A 26,283-nucleotide genomic window follows, 5' to 3' on the forward strand; every position below is an offset into this window, starting at 1 on the left:
TCAATGGAACAGAATAGAGAGGCCAGAAACAAACCCACACACCTATGGTCAATTAACCTTTGACAAGGGAGGCAAGAATATACAGTGGAGAAAAGACAGTCTCTTCAGCAAGTGGTGTTGGGAAAGCTGGAAAGCCACGTGTAAATCAATGAAGTTAGAACACACCCTCACACCATACACAAAAATAAACTCAAAATGGCTTAAAGACTTAAATATAAGACACGACACCATAAAACTCCTAGAAGAGAACACAGGCAAAACATTTTCTGACATAAACTGTAGCAATACTTTCTTAGATCAGTCTCCCAAGGCAAAAGAAATAAAAGCAAAAATAAACAAACAGGACCTAATCAAACTTACAAGCTTCTTGCACAGCAAAGGAAACCATAAACAAAACAAAAAGACAACCTACAGAATGGGAGAAAATATTTCCAAACAATGCAACAGACAAGAGTTTAATTTCCAAAATATACAAACAGCTCATACAGCTCAATATCAAAAAGCAAACAACCCAATCAAAAAATGGGCAGAAGACCTAAATAGACCTTTCTCCTAAGAAGACATCCAGATGGCCAACAGGTACATGGAAAGATGTTCAGTATCACTAATCATTAGAGAAATGCAAGTCAAAACTACAATAAGGTATCACCTCACACAGTCAGAATGACCATCATCAAAAAGTCTACAAATAAATGCTGGACAGGGTGTGGAGGAAAGGGAACCCTTCTACACTGTTGGTGGGAATGTAGACTGGTGCAGCCACTATGGAGAACAGTATGGAGGTACCTTTAGAAATTAAAAATAGAGTTACCATAAGATCCAGCAATCCCACTCCTGGGTACTTATCAGGAAATGATGAAAACTCTAACTTGAAAAGATACATGCACCTCAGTGTTCATAGCAACATTATTTACAATAGCGAAGGCATGGAAGCAATCTAAGTGTCCAACAACAGATGAATGGATAAAGAAGATGTGGTGTGTATATATATATATATATATATATATATATATATATATATATACACATACATATATATACACAATGGAATATTATTCAACCATAAAAAAGAATGAAATATTGTCATTTGCAGCAACATAGATAGACCTAGAGATTATCATATTAAGTGAAGTCAGACAGAGAAAGACAAATACCACATGGTATCACTTATATGTGGAATCTAAAAAAAAAAAATTATACAAATGAACTTACTTATGAAACAGAAACAGACTCACAGACACAGAAAACAAACTTATGGTTACCAAAGGGGAAAGGGCGGGGGAGAGGGATAAATAACAGTTTTAACAGATACACACTACTATATATAAAATAGATAAACAACAAGGATTTACTATATAGCACAGGGAACTATATTCAATATCTTATAATAACCTATAATGGAAAAGAATCTGAAAAAGAATATATATATATACACATATGTAATATATAACTGAATCACTTTGCTGAACACCTGAAACTAACACAACATTGTAAATCAACTATATTTCAATTTAAAAATTTTTTTAAAAAGAAAGTCCTCATAGAAAATGAAACTACTATCAGCCGACTGTTCAGTGATCTCTGAATAAAGAGGAATGGATGATCTTAATGACTAGAACTATCTAGCTGTGATAATCTAATATACTACTCAAGGAACACAACTCTCAAGGTGTCCACAGTAATTCAGGCACATTGACAAATTATTTTTCTAGAACTGAACCATTAGGAAAACATAAAATTGGTTATAGTTTTCTATCATCTTAGCCCATGGTTAGAATATGGCTGTATCTTCTCATCCACACTGCCCACTTCATTTGCCACCCTTGTGTTACCAGTGTTAACAGTTTGGTGTATATCCTTTGCTACAAAAATATGCACATATAAAAGTACATATATACAATGACAGGGTTTTGTTTGTTTATCCAAATGGGATCATACTGCACAGATTATTCTTTGATCCTTACTTACCAAAACATCATGGATATTCCTCTTCTAATTCTAATAACTAAAAATAGATATATTCTAACACCTTAAGAAATAAAAATAGGGACTTCCCTGGTGGCGCATTGGTTAAGAATCCGCCTGACAATGCGGGGGACACGGGTTCAAGCCCTGGTGCAGGAAGATCCCACATGCCGTGGAGCAACTAAGCCCATGCGCCACAACTACTGAGCCTGCGCTCTAGAGCCCACGAGCCACAACTACTGAGCCTGCGCTCTAGAGCCCACGAGCCACAGCTACTGAAGCCCACACGCCTAGAGCCCGTGCTCCGCAACAAGAGAAGCCACAACAATGAAAAGCCCACACACCGTGACGAAGAGTAGCCCTCCCCCCCCAAAAAAGAGTAGCCCCCACTCACTGCAACTAGAGAAAACCTATGCAGCAACGAAGACCCAATACAGCCAAAAATAAATACATAAACTTATTTTTTTAAAAAAGAAAAATAGAATTATTTCATTTGCTCTAGTATATAATTTATATATTACATATAAATTACAAAAAATATTATATAATTTCCCATAGTTTGAATATACTATAATTCAAGCATTTCTAATTCAGGCTGTTTTCAGTTTTTGCCACTACAAATAAAGCTGCAATAAACATCCTTGGACTTACGTCCTTAAGAACTATGGTCTCTTGCAGCAAAAGTTGGATTTTGGGATCAAAGTGTCCTGAACATTTTTCTTCTGAATATTTTTAATTTTGATAAATATGAGCAAATTGCCTGTTTCCTTACAGTCTCCCTAACACTGTATGTTTCTGTTCTTTTTGATTTTTGTGAATATGATAGAAAACAGTATTTCATATTTGCTTTAATGTATTGATACATTTATTTGATTGGTGAGGTTGAGCATATTTTTCCCACTTATTGTCCATTTGAATTTCTTTTCCTAAGAGGCAGCATGAAATAGTGGTTACGTATATAAATTCTGGAGCTAGTTTTGCCATTTTGTACTTGTTATTTTGCCTTTGTGCCTCAGTTTCCCCATTTGTAAAATGGAGACAGTAATGGTACCCACCTATAGGGTTGTTAGGAGGATTTGACAAATTCATTATCTGAAAAACATGTAAAATTGTACCTATCCATATTCTTTGCTCATTTTTCTATGGGATTGTCTTTTTCTTATCAATTTATGGGAGTTCTTTTTATATTAGGAATATTAGCCATTCACTATCTTACGTGTTACAGATATACTTCCCCCAATATTTTTTATTATAATGCCTTTTGGTATGTAATTTTTATTAAAAATTTATGTACTTAGGGCTTCCCTCGTGGCGCAGTGGTTGAGAATCTGCCTGCTAATGCAGGGGACACGGGTTCGAGCCCTGGTCTGGGAAGATCCCACATGCCGCGGAGCAACTAGGCCCGTGAGCCACAACTACTGAGCCTGCACATCTGGAGCCTGTGCTCCGCAACGAGAGGCTGCGATAGTGAGAGGCCCGCGCACCGTGATGAAGAGTGGTCCCCCCTCGCTGCAACTAGAGAAAGCCCTCGCACAGAAACGAAGACCCAACACAGCCAAAAATAAATAAATAAATAAATAAAAACTCCAAGGAGACCCAGTCATAGCGGAGCCTCCACAATTTTAAAAATTTATGTGCTTAAATGACTACATTTTCTTTATAGCTTGTTTCCCATATTGCTTAGGAAGCACTTTTTTTTTTTAATTTTATTTATTTATTTATTTATGGCTGTGTTGGGTCTTCGTTTCTGTGCGAGGGCTTTCTCTAGTTGCGGCGAGGGGGGGCCACTCTTCATCGCGGTGCGCGGGCCTCTCACTATCGCAGCCTCTCGTTGCGGAGCACAGGCTCCAGACGCGCAGGCTCAGCAATTGTGGCTCACGGGCCTAGTCGCTCCGCGGCGTGTGGGATCTTCCCAGACCAGGGCTCAAACCCGTGTCCCCTGCATTGGCAGACAGATTCTCAACCACTGAGCCACCAGGGAAGCCCAGGAAGCACTTTTTTTACTCAAGGTTATACAATTTTTCTCCTAAATTTTCTCTAAACATATTTTTTTTAAAAAAGATATTTCAATTCTATCTTGGAATTCCCTGGTGGTCCAGCGGTTGGGACTCCGTGCTCTCACTGCTGAGGGCCTGGATTCAATCCCTGGTTGGGAACTAAGATCCCACAAGCCACGTGGTGCGGCCACAAAAAACCACAACAACAAAAATAAATAAATTCTATCTGGAATTTTTCCATGGTATAATGCAGGGGACTAGCTATGTGGTCTCCCTATTCCCTAGACATTCAACTGTGTCAGCAACATTTCCCCAATGAATTGAAATGCTCCCCTTGTTATATATCATGTTCTTTGTTGGGATCTGTTCTGCACTCTATTTTATAGAGAGCCAAAACCACTCGTTTTGTTTTTTGGTTTTTTCTGGCCACGCTGCGCGGCTTGTGGGATCTTGATTACCCGACCAGGGATCCAATGCAGGCCCTCGGCAGTGAAAGTGCAGAGTCCTGACCACTGGACCGTCAGGGAATTCCCCATACTCTTGTTTATAGTTAGCTTTACGGTGAGTTTTAACATTTGGTAAAGCAAATCCCACTTTGATTTTTTTTCACTTTCATAATCTTCTTGGCTAATCTCCAACATATGAACTTTAAAAAAATCTTGTCCAGTACTACCCAATGCACCCAAGGCAGAGAGGAGGTTAAAACCAATCACAGTGGGATTCTATTTGCATTATTAATTTTATTATTTATTTTTTATGTGTCAAACATTTTATTAAATCATTAATGAGAGAATAAGATGTTACAATTGGTTCAGAGAAGTCAGAGGAACAGACGTATATATAAACAATCAGGAATGCTGATAAAATTTTTTTTAATTAATTTTTTTATACAGCAGGTTCTTATTAGTCATCCATTTTATACACATCAGTGTATACATGTCAATCCCAATCTCCCAATGCATCCCACCCCCACCACCCCCCCACCACCGCTTTCCCCGCTTGGTGTCCATACGTTTGTTCTCTACATCTGTGTCTCAATTTCTGCCCTGCAAACCGGTTCATCTGTACCATTTTTCTAGGTTCCACATATATGCATTAATATACGATATTTTTCTCTTTCTGACTTACTTCACTCTGCATGACAGTCTCTAGATCCATCCATGTCTCTACAAATGACACAATTTCGTTTCTTTTTATGGCTGAGTAATACTCCATTGTATATATGTACCACATCTTCTTTATCCATTTGTCTGTCGATGGGCATTTAGGTTGCTTCCATGTCCTGGCTATTGTAAATAGTGCTGCAATGAACATTGGGGTGCATGTGTCTTTTTGAATTATGGTTTTCTCTGGGTATATGCCCAGTAGTGAGATTGCTGGATCATACGGTAATTCTATTTAGTTTTTTAAGGAACCTCCTAAGTTATTTTATTTATTTATTTTTATTTTCAGCTGTGTTGGGTCTTCGTTGCTGCACGCAGGCTTTTTCTAGTTGCAGCAAGCAGGGGCTACTCTTTGTTATGGTTTGCAGGCTTCCCATTGCAGTGGCTTCTTGTTGCGGAGCTCAGGGTCTAGGTGTGCAGGCTCAGTAGTTGTGGCGCATGGGCCTAGTTCCTCCCCGGTATGTGGGATCCTCCCCGACCAGGGATCGAACCCGTGTCCCCTGCATTGGCAGGTGGACTCTTAACCACTGCGCCACCAGGGAAGCCCCTGCATTGTTAATTTTAGATGAAGTGATATTTTTCTCATATTCAGTCCTCTTATTCAGGAACATGGAGTCTTTTTTATTTAGGTTTTGGTTTATATCTTTTAATAAAATTTCATAATTTTGTTCTTATAGATCCTGTGTCTTCCTTCCTACATATTTTTTTTTTTTTTTACTTTTGGTCACTGATGTGAATAGGGTATTTTTTCCATCTCCAGTCTAACTAGACATTGCCTAGACAGAGGAAAATTATAAATTAAGTTCTTTACTTTCACTCGGTCACTAAATTCTCTTGTTAATTCTAGTAGCTTATTCTAGTAGCTTCTTCTTTATGGATTTTTCTAGGAATACAATCGTATCTTCTGAAAAATAAAGATAATTTTTTTCCTGATGTTTATCCTGGGAAGCTCTTCTTTAGCCATTTGACGGTGCTGCTATTTTCTATAGCTGTTTCCCCACTGCAGGCAATTGTTGCTGCTGCCCAAGGCTGCACTGAGTGGCCTCCAAAGAGACAGAAGCTTTCTAAGAGAATATCCCATGATTGCTTTGTACAGGTGTCACGGATGACAACACAATACAGTTGTTCTTGGTCTCTTAGCTCTCATATATTCCAATTCAAAGAGTCATTTGTACACATTTTTGAGCTCACTGCCCTAATCATACCAGTCAAGTTTCCACTGGGTCTCTTGCAACAGGCCCAGCAGGGAGTCCTGTCTGGGTACTTATTCTGATATTACTTTTACTCTTTGACAGGGAGATATACTCAGAGAGAACTTGTCTGACCACCCTAATGAGCTTGTCTGGGTCACTCTCACATTATCCAGTTTTATTTTCTTTATAGCACCAATCATATTGGCAGATATATTATTTATTGGTTTATTATCTGTCTCCCCAAGATAGAGCATATACTAGACAATTAATCTGATGAGACCAAGGAATTTCAATGTCTTCCTCACTCTTTTACCTCTAGTATCTAGAGTTGAAAACACCTACTGGGCCTTCAATAAATACTTGTTTAATGAATGAATGTTGAGTTTTCTTGAAAATAATCTACATCATGTTTAAGTAAATTTTTTTAATACCAACTTTTCTTATTTTTATTAAGAATGGTTGCTAATGATCCAGACAATTTTTCAGCTTAAGGGACAGATCAGATTATTTAAAGTGAGTTTCTGAAACTCAACATATAAAGAAATGCAGAAAGAGTTGTGAGACTGTAACATCAAGGGAGAGAACTCCCCAGGCAGAGATAGACATCTATCCTTCTACCTCAATGCTCAAAGTCTGCATTTGTTGGAGATTAACTGCTATCTACTTAACTGTTTTGTCTTTTTTTCATTTCTGATAAAGGCTTTTTTTGAGTTCCACTTCAAATGCTGTACCAATACGTTTAGTGCTTTTTTTTTTAATTTACTGGAACTTTGTGGGAACTTGAAGGGAAAAAGTTGCAGATCACTCAAACATCAGAAAGTCAAAGGAGGTTTCAGCCCATATACTGTTATCTTGTTTCAGAGGGCCGACCAGTCTCCCCAAACGGTTCGACCGTACGGTATGATCTCGCGACGTTGTTTTTATTCCACTCTACTTTCCCACGTTCAATTTACCAAGCCAGACACATGTACGGTGAAACTCTCAAGTTGATATCAAAATCATTTGAGGCATTAATTCAAGGTTATCTAGAAAGGCATTTTCAGTGGTATACAGTGAGACGGTGGATAGGTTGGCACTGAGCGTAGGCAGTTTTGTTCGGATTGCGGGCAAACCTCCCCTACCTCGCCGTTTAACTTTTGTCCCCGCGGCTCCCAAGACCGCGAAGACCGTTTCCGGCGTTCTCCCCACTGGTCCAGGCCAAAACGGACACAGAAACACAGGAAGCGCCCGCCCTCGCACCCCCGGTCCCGCAGCACCTGGGCCGCAGAGCCGCGGCGGCGCGCTCGCCCGATGCACTGTGGGCGCTGTAGTCTGGCCGGAACCTGTTCGCACCTACAAGTAACCTGACTGCGCTTTTCTTCCTCTGCCTGGTGCGCAGTCACCCTCCGCGGTTTCCGCTGGGGCTCCCGGTCCGGGATGCAGCGTTCCGGCAGGTCAGCTGTTCCCCTCTTGGGGACAGGAGGCGGAAGCCGGAGGGGCGCGGGGAGGAGCTACGCGTGCGGAGTGAACACCCACCCTACGTGCTCGTTCGCCCTGCGACCGCTGCGCGCGAGCCCGGCGTCCCCGCGGCGGGCAGCAGCGGCGGCAGTGGGGTCGGTGGAACGCCGAGGGGGTGGAGGGAGCCCGCGGCGGCGGCGGCGGCGGCGGCGGCGGCGGCGGCGGCTGCAGCAGCGAAATGGCGGAGACCGTGGCGGACACCCGGCGGCTGATCACTAAGCCGCAGAACCTGAATGACGCCTACGGGCCTCCCAGCAACTTCCTCGAGATCGATGTGAGCAACCCGCAGACAGTGGGAGTCGGCCGGGGCCGGTTCACCACCTACGAAATCAGGGTCAAGGTGAGGCCGTCTCCCCCCCCTACGGAGAGACCCCTCCTGCGGTCCCTGGTGCCCCCAGCCGACCCTGGAGCGCAAACCCTCAAACGGCCAAGGCCGCCTAGGCCGGGGCTCCCGGCTGTCCGCGGGCGGGGTCGTGGGCCAGGGCCCTTCTTCGTGTAGGGCTTGGATGGGGGCGGCAGAGTGAGCTGAGCCCAGCGCTGGCACTTGAAGAAGGTACTCGAAGAAGAGGGCGTGGGTTGAGCGCCGCTTGCCCCTCAAGCAGCTGATCTGGGAATGACATCTGAGTTGGAAAGGGGTAGATCTTTCGAGAACACAGCCCTTCATCGGGAAGGGAGCTAGCTGCGACTGAGAAAGGGGGTTTGCGCAAAGTTGAAGTATTTCCGGTTTTCTTTTCATGGATACTTTTCTCCTAGGTGGCCAAGCCAAGCTGATTGCTTCAGGCCCTTCCCAAGCTACCAAACTCACCTAGGTTGTACGCTTTTCTGAACAGAACCTCATGGGAGTTTACAAAAGCCTGACAAATTTGGTAGGGCTGAGCCAGGCGAGAACGGTGATTGGAAATGATTGACGTTAGTATTTTGGGCCACCGTCGTGCTAAAGGCTGAGGAGTGGGGAGTGTTGCCTACCTCACAATCAGAACTACCACTGCTTTAAGAAAAGCCTGTTCATTTAGGGGTCTTGCTCTCCTAATTTCGAGATTTGCACTTCACTGAATGAAGGAATCAGCTGAAGTAGAAACACATTTATAATTTCATAACTAGTATTTGTTGGCAGTAAGTAATTCAGATGATTTGAAAGATGCTAATTGAGAATAGTGCTTCACTTTCACTCTCTAGTTCAGAATTAAAGAATTTCCTCATGTATGGAAGTATCCTTAAAAATTAGTTACATAAAACGAATCCAGCTGTTAATGACAACAACAACAAATTACTAAAAATTAAGCATAAGAATTTGGTTTTAGAGTAATCAAAATTTACATAACAAGTTACTATTAACATTTAAGTGGAGTAATTTGTCATTAACTCACATTTTTTTGTGTGGTAGAATACAGCAAAATTTAACATCTTAACCATTTTTAACTGTACAGTTTAGTAGTGTTCAGTTTATTCACTCTTGTGAAACTTACTTTAAAAAATGATTTACTTTTCATGTGTTGCTAGAAAAATGTAACAATCGTCAGACTTTAAGATATGAAACGAACAGGTTCATGTTACAAGCCACCATTGTCTCCGTAAGGATGTGTGGGCCACAAGCAGTCTTGTTACAGTGAAACTGCAAAATTTGAGCTCCAGTGTACCTAGGGAAGTACATTATCACGTAAGCCAAGTGAAAAAAATGAGGCACTTTTTTTTTAACTTTTGGAATGGTTTGGGATTGTCTTAAATATATGGCAGATCGTTCACTAAAAAGAACTTCCTCTTTTACCCTTATTCACTAGCATGTTTTCCTTTATTTCTTGTGCTAAAACAGAGCTTGGTAGTCCTATTTCTAAACTTCCAGAGCTAGTACTTCCTGTCACACAACTGAAGTGGAATCTCCTGCCTACATTTCCTCCATTTAATAACTTTGTGTTTATCATGCTGAGTGCCTTATATTAAATGGACTCTAGTATGATAATTATTTTTAAAAATTCATCTGATATTTTATTACCAAATAGCTTACGTGACACTTAAAAATAGTGTTTATGGTATGATCATTTGTATTCTGGAGATTAAAATCCTTTTTAAGAGTGATTAATGAGTTAAGGAATTAACAAAGTACACATCTACACTGGTTTGTTAGATTATATACACCAGTTTGTTTTGTGTTAATGACTGTTAAGTCATAAGTCATGTGCCCTCTAAGAAAATGTAACTGAGTTTCTAATGCTTATGAAATGCCATTGGGGATTCTCTTAATAATGTAATGTGTTAACTTAAAACTCAGGACACCATATAGTAAGATATTAGAACTTATTTTAGCAGCATGTGATTTTTGAGAGAAATTAAGGTAGAACTGCCAGGGAGATGAATAGGTAAGTCATTTTGTCATTTTTTTTATTACTACTTTTCTAAACTCTTCCTGCTCTCCCTAGCTCCTGCTGCTTGCCTTCTGCTGTTGAATTTGACATGTGGCAAACCATTTTATGTTACAAAGTTTGGGCCCTTAAACTATCTTATAGTTACTCTCTAATTCTAATCTTGAGAAAAATGTTCCATTTTATAGGATCTGATTGAAATTACTCTAATTCACAGAGTAATTTTATCTGGATGGTGGCACTTTAGAATGCAAGTTTCCCAGTCTCCATTTATCTTTTGGTTTGAGGATAGTGTTTAAGACTATTAGGATCACTTGATTAATATCTCTGGGCTTTTGAAAATAATTGGTACAGTGTTAATGTTTTTTAAAATTGTTCTAATGGTAGATATAGCAGAGAGCACCATAAATGATTAAAGGTTTTTGAAAGCTCAGGGTCTAGAATTATTTTGGCATATTAAAGGGAAGGCTAAAGGGGAGATTCAGTCACTGTTTATGAAGTTTGTGCTATAATGTAACTTTAATTTTCTGGAGGTTTTAAGTTAATTAAGGTCTATTGTACCTAGAGACAACTGTTTTGAACAGGAGTGAAGTTAAGGATATTTCTTGAGCTCTGAGTTCAAAGAACAGATTTATCATTAGCAGAGTAAGGTGCAGAATCTAAGCTCCACTTCCCCTCTGTAAAATAGGTATGCTAATAATAGTACAGTTGGCCCTCTGTATCTGCTGGTTCCTCATAGGAGGATTCAACCAACCACAGATCTAAAATAGAAAAAAATTCCAGAAAGTTCCAAAAAGCAAAACTTGAATTTGCTGCACACTAGCAACTATTTATATAACATTTACGTTGTATATTAAGTATTATAAGTAATGCAGAGATGATTTAAAGTAAAAGGGAAGGACTTCCCTGGTGGCACAGTGGTTAAGAATCCGCCTGCCAATGCAGGGGACACAGGTTCGATCCCTGGTACGGGAAGAACCCACATGCCGTGGAGCAACTAAGCTCATATGCCACAACTACTGAGCCTGCGTGCCACAACTACTGAGTCTGTGCACCACAACTACTGAGCCTGTGCTCTAGAGCCCACGAGGCACAAGTACTGAGCCCGTGTGCCACAACTACTGAAGCCGTGTGCCTAGAGCCCGTGCTCTGCAACAAGAGAAGCCACTGCAATGTGGAAGCCCACGCACCGCAACGAAGAGTAACCCCTGCTCACTGCAACTAGAGGAAGCCCGCGTGCAGCAACAAAGACCCAATGCAGCCAAAAATAAATAAATAAATAAATTTATTAAAAAATAAAAAATAAAGTAAAAGGGAGGATGTGTGTAGGTTATATGCAAATACTAAGCCATTTTATATAAGGAACTTGAGCATCTGCAGATTTTAATATGGAGGTGTGTGTGTCTTGGAACCAAATCCCCCATGGATACTGAGGGATGACTGTACCTACCTCATAGGACTAAATGCCATAATGCACATAAATCTCTTTAGCACAGTGACTGGTATATAATAGGCACTCAAAAGTTACCTCTTTCTAAATACAGCTACTTCTAAATTAAGTCATTGATCAGCTAACTACATTTTCTATGTTAATGTGGAGTTGAGCTACTAAAATCATTGAATTTTCTTGTCAAGAAACATGTATTTTGTGGCATTCCATGTGGGAAGTTGTGATGCCATTCAGAACATAGTAAATTTCACACTTAAGAACAAAAATAATGAATAGAATACTCCATATTTTAAGGTAGTATGTTTCCTATGATTGTACTAGTATTCTTTTTCCAGTTTGAGATATAATTGACATATAAAATTGTACTTGTTTAGGGTGTACAACATAATGATTTGTTATATACATATATATAAATGATTACCACAATAATTTTTTAAATAAATTTATTTATTAATTTATTAACTTTTTGGCTGCGGTGGGTCTTTGTTGCTGTGTGTGGGCTTTCTCTAGTTGCGGTGAGCAGGGGCTACTCTTGGTTGCGGTGCGTGGGCTTCTTATCGCGGTGGCTTCTCTTGTTGCGGAGCACGGGCTCTAGGCTCACGGGCTTCAGTAGTTGCAGCACGCGGGCTCAGTAGTTGTGGCTCGTGGGCTCTAGAGTGCAGGCTCAGTAGTTGTGGCACGCGGGCTTAGTTGCTCCGTGGCATGTGGTATCTTCCCAGACCAGGGCTCGAACCCGTGTCTCCTGCATTGGCAGGCGGATTCTTAACCACTGTGCCACCAGGGAAGTCCAATTACCACAATAATTTTAGTTAATATTCATCACTGCACATAGTTCTAAAAGAAGCTTTTTGAAATTGAGGCATATTAAAACGTAACACTGAATAGTAAAGTTTGCTAATAAACAGTGTGATGAGAAAGATAGTGAAAGTCGCATCTTGACAGTATTTGCCATTCTAAACCTGTATTGGTGATTCTTCTCTGGATGAGTCCTCTCATTTTAAATTGAGAGTCATTAATATCCTGATCAGAAATAAGTTAATTTTTAGACTTGTTTTTAGGATTTATAAGAATCAGTTGTTAAAGGGCCAAAATAGTATTTTAAAGAATCAAGGCATTTTGGAGCCAAAGGACATCTGCAGGATCTGTGTAGCTTTATCAGTTGGCCATGAGATGTTGTCTGATAAACATATTTGCTGCCAGCTACAGCTCACCTCCAGGATCTCTGTCAGGGAAAGGCATTTTGCTAGCTTTGAAGAGTCTCATCTTACCTAACCCATCCCTTAAGATGGGGGGAGGGAGGCAGTGGCAATTAGAAAGCAGCCCAGTTATATTGTGTTAAGGGAGTCTGTTCTATGTTGTTCATTTTGACAAATAAGGGAACCAAGGCACAGAAAGTTGTCTCTAACCCAAAGTAAATTATCTAACCAGTGTCAGAGCCAGGGTTGGATTTGAAGTATTCTGGTCCTGGGTCAGAATTGCTTCACAGCTGCAGTTAATTGAATTTAAAACAATGCATTAAAACCTTTGTTATCTACTGCCTAGTGTTGGGTAACCCTCAAGTGTCTGAACCTTTAGAAGGAAATCCCAGTGCTGGCACCCTTGAGACCTGAGAGTTGACTCTTCAGTAATCCACAGTAGATAAGATGCACCCAGGAAAAATAAATAGCTTAAAAGAGCTTACTGTTGAATTCTGTGCTATGATGAGATGACCTGAAGAAAAAGTGTGTTGTGGATTGGCTTTCTCATGTTATGTTAAAGCTGAAAAGTGAGGGGATTTATCACTTGAGTACCTGCTCTGTTCAATGGACTTTGCTATATATAGTATAATTTGATCTTTGAGGTAACCAAGCAGAGCAGATGATATCTTTGTTTTGCAAATGTGAAAGCTGAAGTCACTGTTGGTCCTCATCTATTGTCCTTCCTTCATTCTTATTTCAGTCCTGCTGAACTACTTGTATCTCCCAAGGAAGCTGACTGGTATCCAGGCCTTTGCACACACTTCCTCCTCTGTTAAAAAGTCTTCCTTTAGCAGCCTCATCTATCATTACTTGTCCTGCAGGACTCAGCCTCGATTTTACCTTTTTAGAGATTTTGCTGATCCCTGGAATCTAGACTGGATTTCCTTCCTGGGTGCCCTTGTAGCCCTATTAGGATTAAGTCTGTTTGCTTGTCTGCAGCTTCCTTTAGTTCCTGTTTCTTCTACTATAACCTCCTAGAGGACAGGGACTGTCATGATCACCCTTACTCAACACCTGACATTGTTGCTTTGGCATGCAGTGGATTCTTCGGGATAAATGAAGTTTAGGGAGGTTAAGTAACTTGTCCAAAATCACAGCTATTAAATAGCAGAACTGGGATTTGAATCTATATTTTCTGACCTTCAGAGCCCTTTTTTTTCCACCCTCACTGAACATTCAGATCACCTGGAGCGCTGCCGAAACCCTTTAGATTCTCTTTTAATTGAGTTGGAGTGGGATTTGGGAAGTGGTAATCTAAAAAGCACCCCAGCAAGGCCACCTTACTGATATGCAGCAAGGATTATCCCTGGTGGCACCATGCTCTCTGTCTCTGAGAAATGACAGGTAGCAGAGAAGTATGAAGAAAAATATATGGAGCCACAATGGTTGGTAGCCTTGATGAGTTTTTTAAAAAGGCAAATTCTGGGGGGAAAAAAAGAAAGAAGAAGCAGATCCTTACAGCAAAGAGGAAAACCAGTGATATTTGCCAAAGATGAAAACTATTTTTAGAGGGGAGACAGTTTAGATACTAAGCTGAAAGCATGCCAGCAGCTTAGCTTTGGGGGAAGAAGGGAAGGCATTGACTACATTCAGCCAAGCCAGATCTTTTTCCCCCTGTCTTGCACCATCCATGTCTATATCCCTGTGTAATAATCATGAGAGTAAGCCAGAAATCAGGAAGAGACAAAATATATATCCACTTAAATAACCTTTATATTTTATTAATATTCCCACTCTATACCTTTAAAGTGGAAAATCTACAAGTGCTTAATTTTTAGCTATTTTGGTGATTCCATGAGAGATTTTTCATCTCCTCACCTTCACAATCATGCTTACAAAAAAAAAAAAAAAGGATTGAACTGTTATTTTTAGATACTTCTATGTGTGTACCATATTATGCTGCTTCCATGTAAGCAGAGCCAGCAATTTTTTGAGTATTAGATAAGAAAGATGGTGTCCAAGAAAAGCAATAGTGTAATCTTGGTACTGCTGTTTACTGATTCCTTAGTTAAATGACTTAAAGCTCTCAGCCAAAGTTCTGTTTCTTTTAAAGAAATATTTAACTTAGAATCTAGGAAATTGGACAGGGTAGTAAAATGTGACATATGCTGTAGTTTGCCAGAAAGCTTGTATCAATTAAGATACAGTTTGGACTGGTCTCACAGAGACCTCAAAAAATGAGTTTATCTCTTTCTTGTGAAGAAGTCTCTAGCAGTCCAGGGCTGGTATTGTGACTATCAGCTCCCAGTATCACATCCACATTCTAGCCAAGGGGAAGGCATATTCCTGCCCCATTGCCACATTTGGCTACAAAGGAAGCTGGAATTTAGTCTAGCTGGGCAGCCATATGAAGAAAGGAGGAACAGACACTGTTCTCTGCTTCACCACGGTGGCAAATAAGTGATTGGGATCAGCCTTCTAGGGTGTGGTTCTAGCAACATTCTGATCATGTCTCTTGATTCTTCCCTTTGTTTGCTGATGACTGAAATTTCAATGTTTAGAGAAAGTTCATTTGATTTGTAAGAAATAAAATTTGAGCTCCCGTTTTGACATTCTTAAATGTGAATAAGTTTCCATCCCTTCCTGAGAAAATTTTGGTGAGTAGAGAAAGGAGGCAAGCATGAAGACATGGCGTATTGATAGAAGTATATCATGGGGTTGAGTCTCGTTTAGAGGTACTGAAAATAGATGATTAACATTTTTTGCCTTCAGTGACTTTAAAACTATGTAGGCGGTTTTACTTAGGACCAGCGTTTTAGCTGATGACATTGAATGATGGAGTATATTGTTTGAGCCACCTAAATAAGTGAGGTCAGTGTCTCTTACCAGAGGATCATAGGAAGACTTTAAATCATTTTAATAAAATTACTTAGTGCCTAACAATATTGGAATGGTCACTTTCTAAATTCTTTGCTCTCTAGACTTTGATTTTATCAATGATGTAGCATCTCTGTTTCCTTGGCTTTCCTAAAATTATTCCACACCTGCCACCTATAGCTTGTTTGCTTTCTGTGTTTTCCATTCCTGTTCTTGTGGTATGAGCTTCTCTGTTCTGTAGGAAGTTTGGGCATTCTAATCCATAGAGAGGAACAAAGGAGCCTCAAAGCTCCCCTTCTCGTGTCTAGTTCTCAGTATCTCCTCTCCTGCCATGAAATTATTGATCATCTTCAGGTGGAAATAGAAGCAGATAAAAATCTTGTTGGCTAGGCATACTTCTGTGTATCACCAGATCTTTGTTTAAATTTACACTCAAATATTTCCCCCATATTATATAACTGAGAACATTCTTAAGACACTAATCACTCTAGAGCAGGGATCAGCAAGCTGTGGGCTTCCCTGTTTTTGTAAAGTTTTATTAGAACACAGCACACCTTTTAATGTTCTGTTTACATAGTATTTATGACTACTTTCGCACTGAAAGGGCAGAGTTTAGTAGTTGCAACAGCCTAAAATATTTACTGTCTTGCCATCTGAGAAAAAGGCTGCCAATGCCTGGTCTAAATTTTATGTAGCATTGAAGTATTGGAAATCAAAAGCACTTGGAGAATCTTATTTTCAAAACATGAGACTTTGAAAAAAACATTCAATTAGAATGCCAGTAGTAAATGATGGAGGAAATGGTAGTTAAATATAACACTGCTAGTTAGGTTTTTTTCCTTAGACATTCATCAAATACCGATAGGATTTTAAAGCATAGTCCTATTCTTGGGTGCTGAATGGAAATATTAGATGCCATTTTTTCCTTCTGAAGGTCCTGTTTTTGCAAAGACACAATCTAACTTTGTGAGTTATTACATTACATCTACTATTCATATTAAGGCCAAGCACAAGGATTTTTAGTTTATAAAATTAATTTTCTTACTTGAAGCCTTTTATAAACTCCTTTGAATAACTACTTAGAGAAAGTTGGTGCTGATAAAAACTGTTAAGCAGCTGGTTCATGGTAGTTGAGGTTCAGTCAATAAACCAGTGGCAAAACTGAAGATGGTGCCTGACAAAACTATAGTCAGTTCTAGCCAGGATTGGGGTTTGGATATTTTTCAGCTCAGAATTAATTTTTCATGCCATATCATCATTTAATGTTTTGTGTTCTTACATGGTAACTCTCTACATATTATGGCAGTATACCATTATTAAATGATTAAATTGGTATTGGTTGAACTACTGACGCGGGTAAGTTTAATGTCTGAGTTGTAGAAAGGGGTTAAGTTGAAAATTGAGGAACTGTAATATTAGCTCTCAAAATGGGACAATATAGTAAATTGATAAAATTTTTATCTTAGTTTAAAGGGCAGATGATGTTGATACACTTAAGTTGAAATCAATTATGGAGCTTTCCACTAAGATGTTAGGATATGGTTCTTATCTGTAATCTGTGTATTTGCCCAGTTTTATTCTCTCAAGATTCTAATCTAACTAAATTTCTTTTTAGATTTAACTTGACATTTGAGTAGCCCCTGTGGGCCAGTTGTTTTATTGAGCACTTGGAATGCTAAGTTTAATAAGACATGTTTGCTGCATTTAGCAAGTTCACACCAACCTGAAACAGGACTAGACATTTTCTTTTATCAGTTTTCCCTAAAAGTGTCCAATAAATGAACATTTATGAACCACCTACTACATCCCAGACACTGTGCTAACATATGTCTTGTCGTTAAAGGCAAGAAACTTATAGACTGGAGGTAGGGAGGTAGGTCAATTCAATTCAGTTCAATTCAGTTCAATTTAATGGTACTACTTGGTGAAGATAGTCATAATGTGCAGTAGGAACCCAAGCCTGCATGAGGGACTGGGGGTGTAAGGGCAGAATGGGCCGGGAGTGTTCTAGGCAGAGAGAGCAGCTGTCTTTTCCATCCTTCACTGCCAACATCTGATGTTGTCAATAACCTGCCAAAGTCACACAGTATTAATACTGGATTCTGACCACTTTATGCCCTGGGACCCCTTGTTACTATCTGGCTCATACATATTTCTCTACCTCTTTATTTATGGTTTGTTTTAAGCATCTCTTGGGCAATTGCTATATCTCAGGTGGTATGGTAGGTACTTTCTTCTGTGTTTTCATTGATATAGTTTTAGTTATCTGACTGCCTCTTCTTAGAAACTATAATGACTCTTATTTCCAGTTACAACAGATCATAGAAATAAACCAGGGTCATTCTTACTTAACAGTCATTTCCTTTATCAGCCTGATCATGCTTTGTGATATAGCCAAGAAAGTTTACCTGCTGTCCTCCTCCCAAACCTAACCCAAATGACCTTATTTATTCCTCCTTGCAAAAGCTCATCCAGATATATATACATTGTATAGGCTGGTTTTCCCACTAACCAATATTGTATCAGTTGCATAACAAACCACCCCAAAACTTAATGATATAAAACAGTGATTTATTTCCATCCATTCTGTGGTTTGGCTGGGCAGTTTCTCTGCTAGTTTTTGCCTGTGCTCTCCAGCTTTTGAGCTGGAGAGTTGGCATGTCTGGCATTTGATGGCATGTCTGGCTATCCCCTGGGGTGCCTCATTGTCTTCTATACGGCCTCATTCTCCAGTAGGCTATACTGGCTTCCTTATATGGCAGTCTTAGAATAGCATTCCAAGAGAATGAAGATAGAAAGTTGCAAGACCTCTTGAGTTTTAGGCTCTGAAACTTGCTTGTCACTTCTACCACATTTGTTGGTCAAAGCAAGTCATAAAGCTAGTCTAGATTCAAATAGACTCCACCTCTCAGATGGAAGGAGCTTCAAAGAATTTGTGGCAACATTTATTTACCACACATTACTTGTTAGGGATCTCCAAATGTCATAGTTGGTGGCACCTGTGGCTTGGGTGATTGTGGGAGCAGAATAACAATTCCTCAAAGATTTCTACTCCCTAATAACTAGAACCTGTGAATATGTTACCTTACATATGTTACCTTTGGAGATAATGATCAAATTAAGGATCTTGAGATGGAGAGGTTGTCCTGGATTATCTGGGTGGGTCCAGTATAATCACAAGGGTCCTTATAAGTGAAACAGGCAGGAGAGTCAGTCACAGAAGATGTGACAATGGAAGCAGAGGTTGGAGTGATCTAATTGCTGACTTTGAAGATGGAAGAAGGGACCATGAGCTGAAGAATGCAGGTAGCCTCCAGAATCTAGATAAGACAAGGAAACAAATTCTCTCCTAGATCCTCCAGAAGGAATGCAGCCCTAGTGACATCTTGATTTAGCCCATTGAGACTCATTTCGGGCTTCTGACCTCCAAAACTGTGAGATAATAAATTTGTGTTGTTTTAAGCTACTAAGCTTGTGGTAATTTGTTAAAGCAGCAATAGGAAACTAGTAAGAATGACATGCCGCTGTCCTAAAGATCATTTCCAACAGAAGGAAACACTGTAGACTCACTCCAAGAGAATGAGAGTCAGTGGGGACTGGGGCTTAGCCTGACTCTGAGCCTTGGTCATAGGCCACACAGCCGTATCTTTCTTTTCTCCATCAGAATCTAGCACCATCGGCTCTCATTATCCCTTGCCTTCTAGTCTGCCAAGGTGTTTTACCAAAGGCAGAGAAAAATATTTTTTCTCATGGAAAAAGTTAAGTGTGTTACTTAAGTTAATAGCCTGTAGAGGATTAGTTTTCCAAACTATAGAGAAAATTACTAAAAGACTGTCACTTTGGCTGTCCAAGTGTAGGTCAAGATTAACAGTGCATTTTTTTTAAAAGGATTGAGTGTAAGAGGAAGAACCACCTAATCTTTGATACAGTTGTTTACCCTTGCTGTTGCGATATAGTGCCTTTGTATGAGAGAGGGCTAACTTCTGAGACTAGACAAGTGTAAAATAATGTTTTAGGTGATGAATACCTTAGGTTATTGGCTCTTGATTAAAACTTAGAAAAGATTTCATACTTTATTGTAAGGCCTTTGACCCTCCATAATTCCAAACAAAGTCTTAAAGCAAAAGTATCTTCCATTCACTGCACACCTTAGGAGAAAAGTATTTTGACTATTGCAACTTGTGATTCTAGGTCTCAAAGTCTAAAATATATTTAAGGATTTCAAACAGTGAATGTATAACTAAATAATTTCTTTTGATGTCACACGATTTTTTATGTTTCTATTTTGAGAAGAAACCTGAACCTTAACTTGAGGCAGTCCTTCAAAATGAACAAAAACAATCTTTTAAAACACCCACATCCATTTGTGACAGAATAGATTTTAAAAATCCAACTTAAAAGATTATGAGGCATGTAAAAATATGTATCAAATATGTATGGTACCCAGAGCTTCTTTATGAAGAAGGTTCAAGAATGTCAAAGCTAACAGCATTGTAGAAGGATTATAATTATATAGAATCTGATCAAACTTTAATAAAATTAAGAAAAGCTTTATAGGTTGAAGTAGGACATCAGTTGTAGATATACTTCAGTGGATTACTTAGAACTAATATGTTCTTTGATCTGCTTTTCTCTAGAACTTTTGATATTCTTTGTCTAAAACTGCTTTAATACAGTAGCCATTAGCTATATTGGGCTATTTAAAGTTTTAGACTCAAACTACCAGACATGTCTTTGTCCAGTTTCCTTGGAATTCAGATTGACTTGTTTGACTTGTCTTTAGTTGACTATAATTGATATTGGCCTCAAATCTACAGGATGGCTCATATATGAAGGGACCAGTGCACATTGGGCTTTTTCTCCTGAGGTTTTGTTTTGTTTTGCTTTTTACCTTTTTGCCCTGTCTCACTGTGTTTCTGGTCAGTGGTCACTCACAATCTGGTCACTGTTAACCCCTGTGCCAAACTCTAGGTGTGACTGACTGCACACACACCCCATTCTTTACTGATTGAGAGAAATTTTCTTAATTTCTCTCTTTTAATCAAACAAAGGTTAGAGACTTCTTTTTTTTTTCCTAAGTTGCCCAAGAGGCAAGATTTTTTCTTTTTAATAAATTTATTTATTTATTTATTTATGGCTGCATCTGGTCTTCGTTGCTGCACGCGGGCTTTCTCTAGTTGCTGCAAGCCGGGGCTACTCTTCATTGCAGTGCGCGGGCTTCTCATTGCAGTGGCTTCTCTTGTTGCGGAACACGGGCTCTGGGCGCGCGGGCTTCAGTAGTTGTGGCACGCGGTCTTCAGTAGTTGTGGCTCGTGGGCTCTAGAGCGCAGGCTCAGTAGTTGTGGCACACGGGCTCAGTTCCTCCACAGCATGTGGGATCTTCCCGGACCAGGGCTTGAACCCATGTCCCCTGCATTGGCAGGCGGATTCTTAACCACTGCCAGCAGGGAAGCCCGACTTATTTTCTTGATAGGATCATTTTATTACATTAGGAAATTGAGTATCATGTGGTTTCAGAGACATCTTAGCAGTTTTTTGATGTCAGTATTGCTAGAAATTCTATATTTTATGCCAGAGTCTGCAGAGAAATTTTGTTTTAATTCGTAGTTGCTGTTATTTACTACTGTTATTTCCTATACTTGTCCTGACATTACATTTTGTTTCTCTCACTCTCCATCCATTCCTTTATAGGGCTCCCTGGTGTTATTCCACCAACAGAAGACCTGACGCATATCTCATTTTCTTTTTGGGTTTTGACTGATGGGTCTATCATAGTGTTTAAGTTTTCCTCTCAAGGAAGCTAGACTTCTCTCCCAGTTGATCTAAACATCTGGGGCAGTCTTTCCCGACCTAGTGATGGTAGAAGAGAGCTGGAGGCAGACTTAGTATTATGTGTGTTGGGGGCAGAGGAACAAAACTATTGAGTACTTATGAACTATGGACTTCCATTCTTTTAGAGTCTCTACTAATTTTTTTGTTCTTTGGGAGATAACGTTTAACATATTCTAAGTGTTTAACACTTGAACTATGGACATGAATTCATATCCCAGTTTTGCCCTACCTGCTAATTGAGTGCCCTTGGGCAATTAACCCCTCTGAACTTTTTGTCCATCCTAAGATGAGAGTGTTAGGATCTTCCTCAGAATTACATGAGAATTAAATGACGTGTGTTACGGACTTTAAATGCTATCGTGTTTATTTAATATTAGCCGCTGCTGTTATTATCTGAGAGTTGGCTCCAGCTTTCTATTTATTGCATTGTCAAAAAAGAGCAGAAAGTGCTGATTTCAGTAAATGATTAGTTTTAAGAATCCATTACGCGTTCTCTTATAGAATGTATTATTTTAAACATTCTTTTAGAATGTATTATTATTTGGCAATAGATGGTAGTGATGGTTGCACAACAATGTGAATGTACTTAATGCTACAGAACTCTGTACACTTAAAACTGCACACTTTGTACACTTAAAATGGTAACTTTTATGTTATGTACATTTTACCACCATAAAAAAACATGGAAATGAATAATGGGGGAGGGGCGGTTGTTTAATTTTATATCATCTTTCCTCTCAAGTTACCAAAGCAAGGGAGGAAAGCAGTTCTTCAAGACCTTTTGCCAAGAATCTCAATTCTTTTGTCTTAAAGTCTGTTTTATCTGATACTAATATAGCTACTCCAGCTTTCTTACGGTTATTTGTAGGCTATATATAATTTCCCATCCTTCCACTTTTAACCTGTTTTTGTTTTTGAATATTAAGTGTGTCTCTTGTAGACAGGATATAAGTTTTTTATTCAGTCTCAATAATCTCCGCCTTTTGATTGGAGTATGTAATCCATTTATGTTTTATTTTGTTTTTTTAATTGAGATATAGTTCATGTGTAATATTATACAAGTTTCAGGTATACAACATAGTGATTCACAATTTTTAAAGGTTATAGTCCATTTATAGTTACTAAAAAATATTGGCTGCATTCCCTGTGTTGTACAGTATATCCTTGTAGCTTATTTATTTTATACATAGTAGTTTGTACCTCTTAATCCCCTACCCCTATTTTGCCCCTCCCTCCTTCCCTCTTCCCACTGGTAACCACTACTTTGTCCTCTGTCTGTGAGTCTGTTTCTTTTTTGTTCATTAGTTTGTTTTATTTTTTAGATTCCACATATAAGTGGTATCATACAGTATTTGTCTTCCTCTGTCTGACTTACTTCACTTAGCCTAATACCCTCCAAGTCCATCCATTGTTGTCGCAAATGGCAAAATTTCATTCTTTTATGGCTGAGTAGTATCCACTGTAATACACACACACGCACACACACACACTCTTATATACCACATCTTCTTTATCCATCCATCTATTGATGGACACTTACATTGCTTCCATATTGTGGCAATTGTAAATAAAGCTGCTGTGAACATTGGGGTACGTGCATCTTTCCAAATAAGTGTTTTCTTTTTTTTTCAGCTACTTACCCAGGAGTGGAATTGCTGGGTCTTATGGTAGTTCTATTTTTAGTTTTTGAGAAACCTCCATACTGTTTTTCACAGTGGCTGCACCAATTTATATCCTCATCAGTAGTTTACGAGGGTTCCCTTTTCTCCACATCCTTCCAGCATTTGTTATTTGTAGTCTTTTTGACAGTGGCCATTCTGACAGGTGTGAAGTGATATCTCATTGTGGTTTTAATTTGCGTTACTCTGATGATTAACAGTGTTGAGCACCTTTTCCTGTGCCTTTTGCCCATCTGTGTGTCTTTGGAAAAATATCTGTTCAGGTCTTCCCATTTTTTAATTGGATTGTTTGCTTTTTTGCTGTCAAGTTATAAGAGCTGTTTATATATTTTTGAGATTAACCCCTTATTGGTCATTTCATTTGCAAATATTTTCTCCCTTAATCCATTTATCTTTAATGAAATTACTGGTATGATGGGTTTATTTCTGCCATTTTGATACTTGTTTTCTGTATGTCTCATATTTTTGTTTCTCTGTTCCTCCTTTACTGCTTTTTGTGTTAAATAGATATTTTCTATTGTACCATTTAAATTCCTGAGACCCTTTTACTTCTTTTTAAAAATTATTATTAGTGTTTGATCTAGGAATTACAGTATGCCACAGCTTTTCACAATGTACTTCAGATTAATACCAGCTTAATTCCAGTGAAATAGGAACCTTAGTCCAATATACCTCCCCCTTCCTTCATGCTATTATTGTCATGTGTTACATTTTTATATGTTATAATGGCAATAATTTTATAATTGTTTTATGCAATTGTCTTTTTAATCAGCTAAGAAAAGAGAAAAAATTATTTTTTACTGTGTTATCGATTTACATATGTAATTGCCTTTATTGCTGCTCTTTATTTCTTCATGTGGATCCCAGTTACCATCTAGTATCATTTCTTTTCAGCCTGAAGGGCTTTCTTTATTATTTCTTGTAAGGTAGATGTGCTTACTATGAATTCTTACAGTCTTTGTTCATCTGGGAATGTCTTATTTAATCTTTATTTTTGAAGGATAGCTTTGCTGGATATATTAGTTTTCTACTGCTGCATTAAAAATTATCATAAATGCAGTACCTTAAAATATTACCTTACCAGTTTCTATAAGTCAGAGGTCTGGGCATGGCTTAGCTCGGCCCTTTGCTCAGGTCTCACAAGGCCTACAGTCAGGGGTTGGCCAAGGTTTTGGTCTCATGTGAGGCTTGGGATTCTTTCCAGGCTCACATAATTGGCAGAATTCATTTTCTTGGAGGTTATAGAATTTATAGTAGCCTTCCTCTTCAAGGCTAGTTAGGCTATCTCTTTGGTCTAAGAGGAACTAAAGCCCTCTTTTAAGGGACTCACCTGATTTAAGTCAAACCCATCCCCCAAAAAATCTCCCTTTTGATGAACTCAAAGTCAAAATGATTAGGGACTTTAATTCCATATGCAAAATTCTTTCACTTTGTCAGAGAATGTAATCTAATCATTGAAGTGACATCCATAGGACTCACCCACACTTAAAAGGAGGTGTGTACACCATGGGGTGGGAATTTGGGGGGCCATGTCAGAATTCTGTCTACTACGCTAGGTACAGAATTATTTGTTGTTGTGTTTTCTTTCAACATTCTGAATATTCCACTGCTTCCTGGTCCCCATTGTTTCAGGGGGAAGTCAGCTGTTAATCTTATTGTGGGGGATTGGGGGGTGTGTGATGAGTCATTTTTCTCTTGCTACCTTCAAAATTTTCTGCTTGTCTTTGTCTTTCAACATTTTTACCATGATGTGTATAGAGTCTCTTTGTGTTTCTCCTACTTGGAATTCATTGAGCTTCTTGGATGTGCAGATTAAAGATTTTAGTCAAATTTGGCAAGTCTTCAGTCATTATTTATTCTTTCTTTGTCTCATTGTGAGACTCCCATTTCACCTGTGTTGGTATGCTTGGTGGAGTCTCACGGGTCTCTGAGACTGTTTTGTTGTTGTTGTTTTTTTTTTCCTGTATGTTCTTCAGAATAGAAAATTTGGTTGATCTGTCTTCAGATTTGTTGATTCTGTTGTCTGCCAGTTCAGATCTGCTGTTGAGCCCCTCCAGTGAATTTTTCATTGCAGTTATTGTACTTTTCAACTCCAGAATTCCAATTTGGTTCTTCTTTATAATCTCTTTTTGTTGAGATTCTCTGTTCATTGAGTCATTGTCATCATACTTTGAATTCTGTAAGTATGGTTTCCTTTGGTTCTTTGAACATATTTGTGATAGCTGCTTTGAAATCCTTGTCAGCTTAGTCCAACAACTGAACACCCTCAGAGACAGTTTCTGTTGACTGTTTTCACCCCCATATGGGTTACACTTTCTTGTTTCTTTGCATGTTTTATAATTTTTTTGTTAAACCAAGCATTTTAGATGATACATTTTAGAGACTGTTAAGCTAGATCACCTCTTGGCTTTCCTCCCAGGGGACCTCTGATGCTATATCTTTATTTTTTTTAAGGACTTGCCTGCACTAAGTCTGTAGTTTGTAGTTGCTGATATTTTTCTTCTCTCTCTCTCTCTCTCTGTGTGTGTGTGTGTGTGTGTGTGTGTGTGTGTGTGTTTTAAGCCTGGCTTCCTAGAGGGTCACCCTTGGATCAGGACTGCTTTAGTGGTCAGACAGTGACTGGTCAGAGGTTCTGCATAAACACCTTGAGCTAGTAAGGCTTCTGCCCTTTGCTAGTGTATTTGTATGTAGGTTGGGGAATTGAAAGTATAGCCAGGTTACAAGTTTGTTTCAGCATGTCTTTCTCTCTCCTGTATCTCTGAAAGACCTCATATTCAGTTACAGATGTATGGATAATGAGGGTCCTCACCGGTCTTTTCTGAGCTTGCATACAGCTTTGTGCAAGCACATAGCCTTTCAGACCACCAGGGGTAAGTGAGAGCTTATCAAGGCCTGTCATTGCTGTGCCATTCTCAGGATATCCCTGCTAAAATTCTGGCAAGTCTGCTGATTTGTTTCTTGCCCCAGTCAGTACTGCAACCTTGGTCTACTGCAGTATTGGCCTTCCCCAATTGTTTGCCACCAAGATCACTATTGTTAACAACACCCCTGTATATGGAACTTTTCTGCATTCTACTCTTGATCAGTGATCTGTC

The 26,283-nt window shown here is 39.2% G+C and overlaps 1 protein-coding gene across 1 annotated transcript in view; it reads left to right on the top strand.

Annotated features, from left to right (window-relative positions):
* Window positions 1-7,817: 7,817 nt before the first annotated feature.
* The window catches only part of SNX3 (sorting nexin 3), a 43,441-nt gene continuing 24,975 nt past the window's right edge, over window positions 7,818-26,283 (top strand). Inside the window, exon 1 of the mRNA XM_061207146.1 lies at window positions 7,818-8,155. Within this exon, the coding sequence (XP_061063129.1) occupies window positions 7,994-8,155 (162 nt within the window). The 5' untranslated portion in view covers window positions 7,818-7,993. The remainder of the gene's footprint in view (window positions 8,156-26,283) is intronic.

The sequence above is a fragment of the Eubalaena glacialis genome, chromosome 12 (genome assembly GCF_028564815.1).
Source record: "Eubalaena glacialis isolate mEubGla1 chromosome 12, mEubGla1.1.hap2.+ XY, whole genome shotgun sequence".
NCBI classification, from domain to species: domain Eukaryota; kingdom Metazoa; phylum Chordata; class Mammalia; order Artiodactyla; family Balaenidae; genus Eubalaena; species Eubalaena glacialis.